Genomic DNA, 13,142 nt, shown 5'->3' with positions numbered 1-13,142 from the left:
TCTTTTGACTGTACAGTTTGTACAGAGTAATACTACAAAAAAATGGTTTTGGGCACGCGTGTGCGTGCAAGTATGTGCATGTGCAAGTCTTTTCTGCCAAGTGTTATCAAAAAGAACGAAACAAACAATCGAACAAACAAATGCATAAACAATCAGATTAGGAACCAAACGGTTTTCTTCAAGCTTACCCAAGTTCTGCCATGCACACACACAACTTACTCCACACTATGATGGATACATAATTGATGAGTACATAACAGTGGAGAATCCATAGCTCCATCCTTCTCCATCTTTTCCCACCCACCCCAACCCAAATCCCACCCAAACGACACTATGAAGGTAAACAAGGGATCCACCTCAACTGTCTTTAGATCCTTAAGAGCCTGGTCGGAGGTGGATCAACATCATCATAACCCCGCTTAGTCTGTAGTCGTTAGATACTGTATAGCACTGCTTCTGCCGTACCAACCGACAAACCAGAGCTCGACTTCACCAAAACCCAAAGAAATGAAGTTCTACAATAATCCAACACTCTAACACGGTGTCATGTTGATCGAGAAAAGGAAGGAGGAAGGAGAAAAGTAGGAAGGAAATGTCAGTGTGTTGTTGTTTTTTACAGTCAATACCCTGTTTCTCAGTGGCAGGGAGGTCAAAAGACAAAAATACCTTAGTGCCCATCCCCTCCCCAACTTGAGGTGGTGCTGGACCCAGTTGTCATGTTATCCTTTCTCCCTTGTTATATCCTTCTTTGCTCTCTTTCCTTCCAACATTCTCTCGCTCTTTTGGAAGCAGGAGTCACAGCATGACACTGTTTCACTAAGCACAAAGGTCAAGGATCAAGGTTTCGATTGTACAAGTATCCATCCACCCTATCTAGCAAGACCTTTTCAAAAACATGTAAAATAGGTGTCTAAGAGTGTATGTGTGTATTTTCTCACCTCCGACACAAATAAAATCAACCCATGCAAAATAATCTACTACACTTGATGGTATTTTTCAAAAAGCTATGCTTTTTTTAAAAGCAAAGGTGGAAGAGAGGATTTAAAACTAATGGCTATTGTGCTACCAAATAAGCAAACACTAAAATCTTACATAAGGGGATCCGGATGCCAGAATCCCCAATAAATCTTATAGTTTAATATAATAAAAAAGCAATACGTTGCAATTATTTTTCTATGTGCAGTGCCACAAATGAAATGCCCATTAATTGCCTCAGGTGTCCCTGCTTGTCTCTCTTCGTTTCGTCTTTTTTATCCGTCAGCCTGTAAACATTATTCTATGATAGCACCTGCATTACTCTCAGTTCTCCATTACTACCGTGGGCAAAACCTGGGCCTAACAAATTCTGAGCAAGCACACGATACCGCCAAAAATGACTGGATGCTCCACTCGCTGCCATTTAGCGTCTCATCTGCTTTCTCCTCTCTCTCCTCTCGCACTGCCAGGTGTCTCAGTGGCCATATTTGTCAGCCTAACAAGCAGCAGACCGTTGGACTAGCTCACTGTGACGTCCCTGCCCTCCTGGGACATCTACATGTCTGGCAGCGACACCAAACGTGCCCATCTGGTCTCCCTGTCAGGGCTCTTCTCCTCACCTAGTGAGCCCTAAGCTTGATGGTGGAGGTGGAAAGGAAAAAGGGGAGAATTAGGAGCAATTGAAGGAGAGTTTTTCTCTCTTTCTCTCTCCCTCTAATTTTCTACTCATATAATTTCCCCCGTCCTCCTCTCTACTCCCTCACTAATTTCACTCCCAGATCAACTGCCTCTTCCCCAACAGCTCTCGCAGGGTTCCTTCCCTTATTGTTCCTTTGGTCTTCTTGGTCCCACAAATGGGACTATGCCATTTCCTACCCCCTTGCAAAATGAATGGGTAGTTTATTCCACTTCCATTTATACCCAGATAACTTATGGCATAGTGTCGGCCATGCATCCAACCCATTGGTGCATGGCAGAGAGTGGACAGAAATGGTGATATCATCTGCAAAGAGAGTAGTAGTAGCACTTTCATACCAAAGTGGGCACAAGTTCTTTTGGGTTACAATGTCAAAGAGAAGAAGAAAAATGTAGTGTGGCTCTGGCATCCCTTAGTGGATAACATAGTTGATAAATTATAATACAAACCCAGAGAGGAGTAAGGAGGAGAGAACACATTATTTCTTCTATCAACTAAACATCTGACTCCAGACTGGGGATTTTTTTATACACCCGTCTATTGCTGAACTGGGCTGAGTTTAGGACGCCACGCGGGGCCGGGTATGCATTAGTCTTAGTGGCTGAGTAAGGCATCACATGCTCTTTATTGTACATGTCGTTAGTTATCCGCCCGTCCCGTGAGCAGTATGAAGTGGTGGATTTAACGGAAGAGCGGAGATTGTTCGCATCGTTACGTGTTTTGATGGGGGGTGCTCCAAGGACCGCTGCAGGTGAAGCTACTGCCAGCTGTTTGTAAATATCAGAGGAACTACGCCCATGGACCAGTCTGCTGCTGGTGTCATCCCTCAGCGAGTGGCTGAGGAATGGGTTTTCCGAGCCATGGGACGGGTACAGGGATTTGCTCCTCTTGCTCTCCTCCAGGTTGTGGTTAAACATTGATTTGGACCCAGTGCCAAACAGTCTGCCGGAATAGGGACGCATTCCAAAGAGGTTCGCATAGTGCGAGTCAGATGTGGAGTCTAGGAAGCGATCCTTCTCTTTGAGGCTGACACTGCGCGCCGGTCGGCTCAGGTCTACATCCTTGGGTTTTTCTAGCATGATGTTGTCAAAGGAGTGCTGACGACTCAGCCTCAAGCGATTCCTCTTTTGGACATGTGGCCCATCTGTCTGTGGCCAATACAGACCAAACATTTCGTCTGGCTCCTGCTGCTGTTGGTGGTGCAAGGTGGGGCTGACCAAGGGATCTGTGAGGAGCTGGTCTTCACTAATGTCATACAGGTTGGCCATGTGGAGGCATGCTTCACACCGATTATAGGGCGAGCGTGAGGCAGAAGCTGCAGCAGGTCCAGGAGGTGGGTATGACCCTGCTGGTGGGTAGCTGGCGGTCACTTTGGACAAGCAGGAACGGCAGTGTGTCTGTTTGTACCGATCCATGGATTCATGTGGAGACAGGTTTTTCTCTTTCAGGTTGTAGTGTTTGGAGTAAGCTGGGTCTGGTAGAAGATCAGAGTCTGTATGATGCAAAGGTGAGGAGTTCAGATGAATGATGGGCTGCTCACACTTCCTGTAGTTGTCACTGTGGTCGGAGTAGATCTCAGGGTATTCCAAATCATCTGCAGCAAGGCCACGACTCTCGCGATAGAGAACGGGGTCTGAATGCAGGCTCATCTCTCGGTCTGAGTCGATAGTGTAGATTTTCTCTCCTCCTCCTCCTCTCCCAGTGTGGTTGGAACTGCCGGGCCCCTGCTTAGTCTTTAAGTAGGACAGCTCCAACTCACTGCAATCCCTTGGGTATTTTGATGCCACAGCTCTTTTTTTTAAGTTGTCCTTGGGTTTCAGGTGCTTGTTGTTTTCTGGGTCCTTGTAGGAGGCTGCCCGACTGGAGCAGTCGGAGATGTCGGAGTGGGCTGCTTCCTCAGGGAGGTAGCGCTGCGTCTTCATCGACATGCGCGGATCTGGCATCAGCATGTCAGGCATTGGAGGGGGGCCAGGTGGTGCCGAACGTAGCGTGTCCACCGACTTCTTCCACAGGGTCCGTGGCGGCTTGGCATTCGTCTGGACCGAATCAGCACTCACTGCCACCTCTACTGAGTTGGGATTGGCATCGTTGAGGGTCAGAGGATGCTGGCCTCCCTGGAAGATGTAGTTGTTTAGGTGGTCTTTGTGGCGGTTGGCAAGATAAGCCTGCAGGTCACCAGTGTCCCCATAGATCATATCTTTGGGAGCATAGCTTCGATTGTCAGCGTAGATGAAGTTGCCCTTCTCTGCCATCATGTCCATGATCATTGGGCCAGCGGAGTGCATGAACTCACGTTTGGGCGAGTTCAAGCGAGACCCCGCCAGGTTGGACATGTTGGTCATCTGTTTGGCTGACTTTATGAGCTTAAGCATTTTGTCCTGAGGGCTAAAGTCCATATCCGTCTTTTTCTTCATGTCGATGTGGACTCCATGGATACAACTCCAGATACCCTGCAAGGTGACATATGGATGAACAAGTGGAATGGCGGGGAGGAAGAGGGGAAGCCAAATAAAATATGACCAGGGGTAATTGAAGAAAATGGGAGGAAGAGGGACAATGGAACATAATGAAGAATTGACAGAGAAATGGAGAGAGACAAATAGAAAAAGTATTACTTATTTACTCTGGACAAACATATTCGTACTTTGTATGTTTTATTGAAATGAATTATCTATATATTAAGTGTTAAATTGATAGCGACTCATTCACACAAACTTGAAAGAGTATTAACTAAAGCTTTCTTTCTATGTTCACTGAAACATAGGCTACTTGTTAGACCTTCGACTTTGTGAAAATCGTTTCTTCTTAACAAACATATATGATTGAATTAAGACGAAAGCGTAGTAAGAACGACAGAACTATTCCATGAGTGCTTAAGTGGAAAGTATTAAATATTAATCATGTAGACGCCAAGACAACAAAACACACACGGACTATTGCCAGAGAAAAATTATCATGAAACAGTATTGAGCACCACTGCCAGCTCAATCCAAAATCATAACCCAAAATAACCAGTGTGCTGTATTTTGTAAAGGGGACACACAGCCAACATGTGATGCAATGCAATGCAAGTCATTCAGCGGCTCCATCGATTTCACAACTATATAACCTTAAAACCTCTATTTTGAGATTACACCAACTAAAACGAATCCAAACTTAGTAACTTAAATCAAAAAAACTATAAACTGAGGCTTGTAACAAAGCCTCTCATGATTTGACGCTGCAGGCTTACCTATCCTGCAGCGCTCACAAATCCTTTGTGAAAGAATAACTGTAAACAGCAGAAATTACCATCACTTTGATTGGGAGGGAAATTAAATAAATTATGGGCTTTTTCCTCTGAGCTAAAAACTAAACAGGAGCTGCCAATCTCATGTCTGAACGCTCGTTCTGTGGTTTCTCAGAAACACAACAGCAAATTATTTTTCCTCGCTGCAGCTCATTTTCCTGCTCGCGAGTGAAAAGCATTAATCTTGTTAACAAATTTAAATTAGCTTTTTGGTTCAGCTCATGTTTCCGTGATGGTACGGAGCCCCATGGAGTCCAAACAGATGACTGCACCCACAAGGTCACTATTACCACGTGGAAACAGTTTAAGTGTTTGTGCAGCAAATGATTCCTGCTGATGACAATTCTGTGTCTCCATACAAGAGCAGCATCATTATGTGACAGTCCAGGGTGAAAATTCAACTTGATTAGCCGAGTTCTCTCCATCACTGTAGCTCTGTGCCTCTGGAATCGTCATCTGAATTTGTATTAAATCATCTTGTGCGCACGAGGTATAACATAATCACCTGCCGGGACTCGAAGGGCTCGGTGCACAGGCCATTAAGGATGTGTGTCGCCCTCAGTTTCCCTCTCGTCAACCCCAGCTCTTTTAACTTTTAACAAACAGTCACTCTTTGCCCCCCAAAGCAGTGTAGAGACTCTGCAGTGCATTTAGAGATGCACGTCCATGTCTTTGGTTCTCACACACAACAAGGGAGAACGCTGACCTTTCAGTAGAGTTAGAGAGAATAGATTGATTTAGCGTGGGGTGATTTCACCCCACCCCTAAAAAACATGCCGCAATTAGGATCTATTTTTGTCTACATTCAGGGCTGCCTCGTGATCCCCCCCCCCCCCCCGCTTCCATCCCCAGCCCTCGCTCTCATTCTCCTCCGTGCAGCCTCCCCCCCTTTGTTTCCCTCAGTTAACTTTAGCAGTTGCTCTCTTTCTCAGCCTGCTTCGTCATGTGCTTACTTGTTCCGCTTCTCTTGTTCTGTGTATAGAAAACAGAACTAAAATAGGCCTGTCTGACCCCAATAATTCAGAATTACTGCCAGCTATAGTTGCTCTGCTTTTCAGTCTTCAACAGACAGTCCAGAAGTTTACGCAGCCATTTACTGGCCTGCTTCTGTTGGGCCAATTTCAAGATTGTTCCAAAAAACATCTTGTTTTCATTAAAGATTGATTTCTATGTAAAGCAAAGTGTTTGTTCTCCCAAACCACAGAGCAGCTTGCACATGGCTTGTAGAACATATCTGCCATCGCCTCCTGCTCCAAAACCAGTACTTACCCGACTGATGGAGAAAAGAAGCCCAGGCGTGCCGGAGCAGACCCCGGTGAAGCAATATCTGAGCCTCCAGTAGAAGAGATGCTCAGAGACAAAGGTGATGAGCGACAGCCCCATGGCCGTGGCCAGCATGTAGAAGACCCCAGCCATGTTGTCCACATCTAGCTGACTGGACATCACCTCGTTCTTCTCGTTGTGGCAAATACCCGTCAGCCACTGGGCTTCTAGTTCCTCCATCTCACCTGAAAGGCAGAAGAACAGAGACAGAGAGAGACTCAAATGCTTTACTGAAAGGCCCTTTGGAGTTTGAAATCAATGAATGCTAGGCTCAAAGATAATATCCAAGTTTATTCCCTGATACGGCATCATATCAGGGACCTGTGATCCGGACCCAGTTCTCCGGACCTTTTTGTCAGTAACTTGTTTGCCTCTCCCACAAAGACAACTCAGCAGGAGGTGGGAGAAGGTCTGAAGATAATCCGGTGGCTCTCTCTTCTGGAGAAAGTGTGGAGAGTCCCTGGAGTTCAGTGCATGACTGAAAGCAGCTTAATTCTTGTTTTAAATATACCGCTGGTGTCTTATATTTTCAACATATAAAGTTAGTTATACATTGAAAGCATCATGTGAAGTATAAGATGCTGTACTAATGTATTTTTCGGTTATTAGTCACATACGATATCTATATAGTAAGATAAAAGACAGTATGTCAGCTTCCACAGGTTAAATGTTAACACATCCCTTTAAGTAAGTGTTTTTTTCGAGGGCTTTGGTTTAAAATACATTTCTTTGAGCATCACCAAGCGAACGGGCTTCCAGCCCCCCCTCCCCCCCAAGCTGCCTGATGGAGCCAAGAGATTGTTTCTTTACTGTTAATGAAAAGGAAAAGTAGGAAGCAACAAAGACCTTATCTTTTCTCATTCCCCACTCTGTGTCCCCTTCCTTTCCTTCTGTCCCCCCACCCAAACACCCACCCACCCCCGCCCCCCCTCTCCGGCTTCCTCTGTGACATTTGGCGCGTGGCTAATCCAATCTGTGTCATTCAGGGCTGGATAACTAAGGCTGCTAGTGGGGAAGGACAAATATCATGGCGGTGTTCAGCTGGATGTCTCGGGGGCTGCAGACGCACTAAGACATCATTAACCCTTTAGGACGATTGAGGGGAATTTGTCTCGGGTCGGATTTACCCAATAGAAAAGACGTTGATAGATACGTCTTTGTTTAGAGATGCCAAGCTTTGAACTGGCTACAGACAAGAATTGAGATAAATTAGATTTTGAATTATCAATAGGTCACTTTGTGTCTGTTTTTCTTTTGTCTTTTCCTTTTTTAAAGTAGAGTGCATTCAAGGGGAAAGCTGTGGGGGAGCTGCCACTGTCTGCACTGTTTCCCTGAGTCTGTGGGGAGGAAGTATTGCTGAAATTTAAATTCAGTTCTCTTTTCAGGGGCCCGGGCAGCTCAGGCAATAGTCTGGTGACCAGTCAGCTGGAACACAGGAACACAAGTTTCTGAGGGTAATCCATACTTTTCGGGGGCTTTGGAAGAAGGAGGAGAAAAACACATATTTTAAAATGTAGCTGGGATTAGCTCAATCTCTCAAGTGGTGTAGATAATGGACGGGCGGACGGAAGGATGGTCTGACAGATGTTAAAATGTGTGAGTGCAGCAACTAAACTTTTTAAAACTCCGTCTTCTCCATAACCTCATTATGAGCCGCAAACACAAAATCCGTCCCCGTCCAGGACATTTCTTTAAATGTGTTTCTGTACTTTGAACCTCCTGACCCAGACTGGATGATATAAACAAACCTGCCACTCTGTCAAAATGTTTGAATTTGGACTCGGGCCACTGCTCCCATATGAAAGTGTTGGATCAAGATGGTGCTGTCACAAACTAGGATTTACAAGTGGAACAGAAAGTACAACGTCTGTGCAACTGCCAAAATGGTAACGGTAAGATGACGCAATATAACATAAACTATTCTCTTAGTTTATCTTTTCTAACCCTCATGGAGAAAATGTGACCTCCAGCTGTTTGTCTCTGTCCGTCCATCTCCGTCCGTGTTCTCCACCTTCCTCCACTCGTCCCCGAACGCATCTTCTCCCCGTCTCCTCCCTGTCTGTGCCAAGCCATATGCTCTCCACCCACATTGTGTCTATCTGATCAAGTAGCATCTGCCAGGGCTCCCAGTAACTGTCATCCATCAAGGACCTGGCCTCCTCTCACTCCTCATCCCCCTCTCCCTCACCCACCCTCCACCTGAGGCACTCTTCCCTCCTCTCTTCGCTCGTAGCCGTGCTCCCTGCCCCGTCCTCTCGTTGACCTCACTCTGGACATCACACACTCACACCGTCCCTGTGCTTTTATATCTCTTTCAGCACTTTCCCACTCAATCTGTTCCCTCACTCTCTCCTCATCTCTCTCTCACACTCTCTTAACAGTTCATTTATCTCTTTTTCCCTTGCTCTCCCTCTTTTTTCACTCGCCCTCTCCTCGTCCTTGATGATTTTAATGCTTTATTTAAGATAAATACATAAATATTAAGTGTTTTATTATGATGAATATTTGTGAGCACAAAGATAAGTGAGGCGTATGATTTAAGTAAACTGAATACACTGCAGGGACTGAATTAAATATTACCAGAGCTGTTTTCAGACATGACCTGCAGGTAAAATCCTTGGAATTGGATTTGGAGTTTACCCCCAGTTTCACACATGCACAGCACAGCAGGAGGTTTCGTGCACAGACGCGTTCACAACAGCAACAAATCCTCCGCGGTTTTCAGGCGAGAGGTGGAGCAGCCGGCTGCAGCAGGCGGAGGCAGGAAGTGACACTTTGCGTCGGGTCTTATCACCAAAAACTCTCTTGACATCATCGTCGGTGTCTTCTACGTGCGTGGTTCTGCTTTTTCAACTGGAGATATTTGTTTAATTTTTGTTTATATCATCTCTGCGTCTATCTTGTGACTTGTGTCTTCGGTTCATGGTGAATCCTGCTTGTTTCTCGACTTCTCCTGGATTTCCACTGACATTTTACCAGGAGGCCAGGAGGGGCAAGTCCACAGAAACTGCTCAGTGTCTCACTCAGACATGTGCGTTCACACATGCACCTCCTCTGGGAGTTCAGTGCCTGTGCTTATTAGAATAGTCATGGTTTAGTTTATTTTGTCTCGTTACAATATTTTTAAATTCCACTGTTCACATTTGCATTGAGCAACTCTGCTCAAAAAGCTACAGGTATAAAGTGACTGGATGAGATTAATGATCAGGAGAAGAACACAAGGCAAAACATAAACACAGAGTCGGATCTTTGTGAAAAGTTGCCCAGTCGTGAAATATGATGGAGTGCAGCCTGCGTGCTCTGCAGCTCTGATAAGATTCTGTTAGGGAGGATTCTTGTGACACCAATGCTCATTTAATCAACTTCAGTGCACTTAATGTGAGTGGCTGCAAACACCCGAGTCAGCAAAATGCTTTTGATGTAAAATGCAAATGAATCTGTCACTGGAGCTGTCTCACTTTCTCCGCGTTTTGCAGTGGGAAATAGTTTATGTAAGAACTTGGAGCTACTGTAATAAAGGAATGTGGTGAGTCAGATAGAGCAATGGGAACACACACACAGACACACACTACCAAACACTCACAAACTCCCAAACACTCACACACATATCTGGTGCTGCAGAGAGGAATACATTAGAATAACTTACACACTTTGCCCTCTGTTTAGAGCAGCCTTTTGTGTCCAGAATAACATCAAAGCACTATTTATACTTCACTGCTTTTTCCTTTGTGCTGTCAGCAGACAAGGCACGAGATATGTGTGTGTGTGTGTGTGTGTGTGTGAGAGAGAGAGAGAGTATGCAGGTACCTGTCCCTGCATTATAATGGTGGTAAAGAATACTGTTACCTTTTTCCTTCAGGATTTGCTAATTTGATGTTGTATACAAGAACACAGTGTATGTGTGTGTGAGTTTGTGTGTGTGTGCGGGTATGTGTGTGTTTCTCACCATCTCCGATAATGGCCAGGATAGCCAGGTCCACCTGTCGTTTCCAGTAGGAGCCTTTCTGTAGAGCAATGCCGTAGCCGGTAGTAGCAAAGATGTACCTGGCCACAAGCACGTACACACACACACACACACACACACACACACACACACGCAACAGGTATTTTAACCTTTATTTCGGTGCACGGTGTCACTGCGTGGGAAGATATCTTAGAGGAGATACCTCATGCATAATGATGCACGTAAATGTCATGACCTGGAACTGTGGGTCAAAGACGCTCAGTCGAAATCACTACAGGAGATTACAGCCACTATAGAGTCACGACTGCTGTCTACTCTATAACTAAATATAATCTCAATTTTAACCAGATTAACGTTTTCTATTTTGATTTTTTCTGGAATGAAAATATTGGGGAAATAAATCAAAGGTCAGCTGTTGTTCTCAGTTGGAAACCAAACAACAAAAACAAACATTTAGGACAGACGGACAACTTGCCTTTGTGCTACGAAGATCAATACCACTCTCATGTTCGGGAGGGAATATGAGCAGCTGGTTGGTGCGGTGGCCGAGAGAGCTCAACGCACTGCAAATGAAGACGGGATCCAACTTGGAAAACACCTTCATCAATTTGACGACACCCTGCGCTGCAAAAAGTCACAACACATGCAAATATAGAGACGCGCTGCAAATAGCGGAAACGACCCCAGAAATGTGTCCAGGGGACCAGGAAGAGGGATGAACCTGGAGCTCAATGCTTCAGTGAAGCCATTGAAGCCTGCTCCTCGTCACAGGGGACGGAACAGGCGGGTTCATCACTTCTCCGAGTCCCTTGGAAACATTTTTTTGTCGCCCGCATGTGTCGTCAAATTGATGAAGTCGTTTTTTTTTACTATTTGCATGTGTTCTCTTGATTTGCAGTGCGTTGAGATCTCTCATCACCTGAGCTCAGAGTACCTTTAGCATCAAGGCTGGAAGCAGCTAAGTGTGACAGCCATAGACTTTGTATATAAAGATAAAGGGACAAAATGATGACTCCCCCAAAAGTGAAGCCAAAGTGTCTCTATAGCCCCCTGGTGGCTGGCTGCGGTATAGGTCATATACCAAAAAGCACATCAGTGTCATAGAACTACGTAGTTCTATGACACTGATGTTCTTTTTGGTTTTAGTTATTATTAGATGACATAAACTTTAAATTATTATTCAATTAATAAAAGACATGAATTGGGTGAACCTCACTTCTACGGCGCTACTGAACGATCACTAAACCCAAACTTCTAATAACGTATTTGTGACAAAACAGTGGCTTCACTTCTGGAAAGTGTCGTCCATCTTTATATTCAGTCTATGGTGAGAACAACAAGTTGAGTGATTGTTTCTGTTTCGGACCAGTAACTAAAGCAATTAAGTGAATTTCCAGTAATTTCTAATGTCTGGAATTTGACTATGTATATGTAGAAAGAATATTTTCAATAAATAAACAATTCTAGACTTCAACTGTCTTGAATTTACATGCATCCTTGCAGTGGAACCATCAAAAATGAACATAGAAAAACCCTTTACACAACTTACATAGTGGTTTCGGATCTAACAACCTCTGGATCACATGATGGCGTGCAGACAATCCACACTGAAAGAGCATTTCTAAGGAATTAGAGCTTAGTTACCCGCTGCCAATGGTCACCAGCTTACACCCTTCATCTCTGCCCGCCATGTAGTTCAACACTGCAGCATCGTAGATGAAGGCATCCAGTTTACTGCAAAGGAGGAAGAGGAAAGAAGAGGAGAACAAACGGAGTGAGGGGATGAAGATAAAGCAAGAGGGGTTTCGAGTGGTTTTCTTTGGAGAAGGCGAGTGAGGAATGCACATGCAGAGACACAGAGAAGAGAAGGGAGTTCAGTTTGTTCAGAATGTTGCTTGTTTGTGGATCAATTCTAAATCGTGTTAAATCATCTCCAATAGAACGGCAGCCCGAGTGTAACAAACACACAGAGGACACCGAGGGGGGGGGGCAGCGGCTCGACACGGCACGCCTCACCGACCACAGGACCTTGGAGGCAAATGACGACATAAACAAACTTTAGACAGACACAAACATTTACACTGTCACTTCCTCTCTCTGCCTCCGTCAACACACACACACACACACACACACAAACAGACACACACTCACATACAAACACACAAGAAGGTTGCGAAGTAGAACCTTAAAGATCCCAGACTCAGACTGACATTTTCCAATGTAAGTGATGCCGTCATTAAGGAATGCTCCCTCACTCGTTCAGAACTTGCACAATTATACACAAACACACGCACACACACACACGCACAGACACATACATGGAACCCTGCTAATAGTGCAGTGACTGGCTGGCATTTACTGAATGTCAGATCCAGCCCTCTAACGGAGGCTCACAGCCGATAGTTTAGTTGTGTAATTAGCTTAACCCAGCACTGGCTCCATCCACACGCACACTGAGTGTCCAAACTTGTGGAGAACCAGGCACGCTCATGTGTGTGTGTGTGTGTGTGTGTGTGTGATTGCGCAGATGTGGCTGTGCACTGGTGCGTGACTGTGTGCGTGGATTTGTGCCGGCATGTTTGTAGATGCCGGTCAGACATACTGTAGCTCTAATGGCTTGGAGAGGGACTCAGCCGTCACTGACGTGTCACACCTTCATGTGGGTGAGTTAAAAGTCACAGATTTCCTCGCCACGTTCTTTCTCTGCCTTTGAATGTCAACGTTAACTCGGCACCGCGGCCATTTAGTGTGACCCTGAATCTTATTTTACAGCCCTACAGGAGAATTCTCTGGTGCACAAACCCGACTGTCACTTTAACTACTGCCACTGCACCTCAGACACAATTAGATGAATCTTAATCTCAAATGACTTAATTTCTTTGTATCATAATGTT

At 45.1% G+C, this 13,142-nt stretch overlaps 1 protein-coding gene across 1 annotated transcript in view; it reads right to left on the bottom strand.

The window, feature by feature from the left end:
• Positions 1-322: 322 nt before the first annotated feature.
• The window catches only part of grin2aa (glutamate receptor, ionotropic, N-methyl D-aspartate 2A, a), a 106,623-nt gene continuing 93,803 nt past the window's right edge, over positions 323-13,142 (bottom strand). The window contains exons 12-15 of the mRNA XM_053444344.1: positions 11,893-11,982; positions 10,231-10,328; positions 6,231-6,469; positions 323-4,122 (exon numbers count right to left, since the gene is read on the bottom strand). Coding sequence (XP_053300319.1) covers positions 2,167-4,122; positions 6,231-6,469; positions 10,231-10,328; positions 11,893-11,982 — 2,383 coding nt within the window. The 3' untranslated portion in view covers positions 323-2,166. The remainder of the gene's footprint in view (positions 4,123-6,230; positions 6,470-10,230; positions 10,329-11,892; positions 11,983-13,142) is intronic.

The sequence above is a fragment of the Pleuronectes platessa genome, chromosome 16, assembly GCF_947347685.1.
Source record: "Pleuronectes platessa chromosome 16, fPlePla1.1, whole genome shotgun sequence".
In the NCBI taxonomy this organism is placed as follows: Eukaryota; Metazoa; Chordata; class Actinopteri; order Pleuronectiformes; family Pleuronectidae; genus Pleuronectes; species Pleuronectes platessa.
Note: the sequence above shows the minus strand (reverse complement) of the source record. Positions and strands in the feature narration are given on the sequence as shown.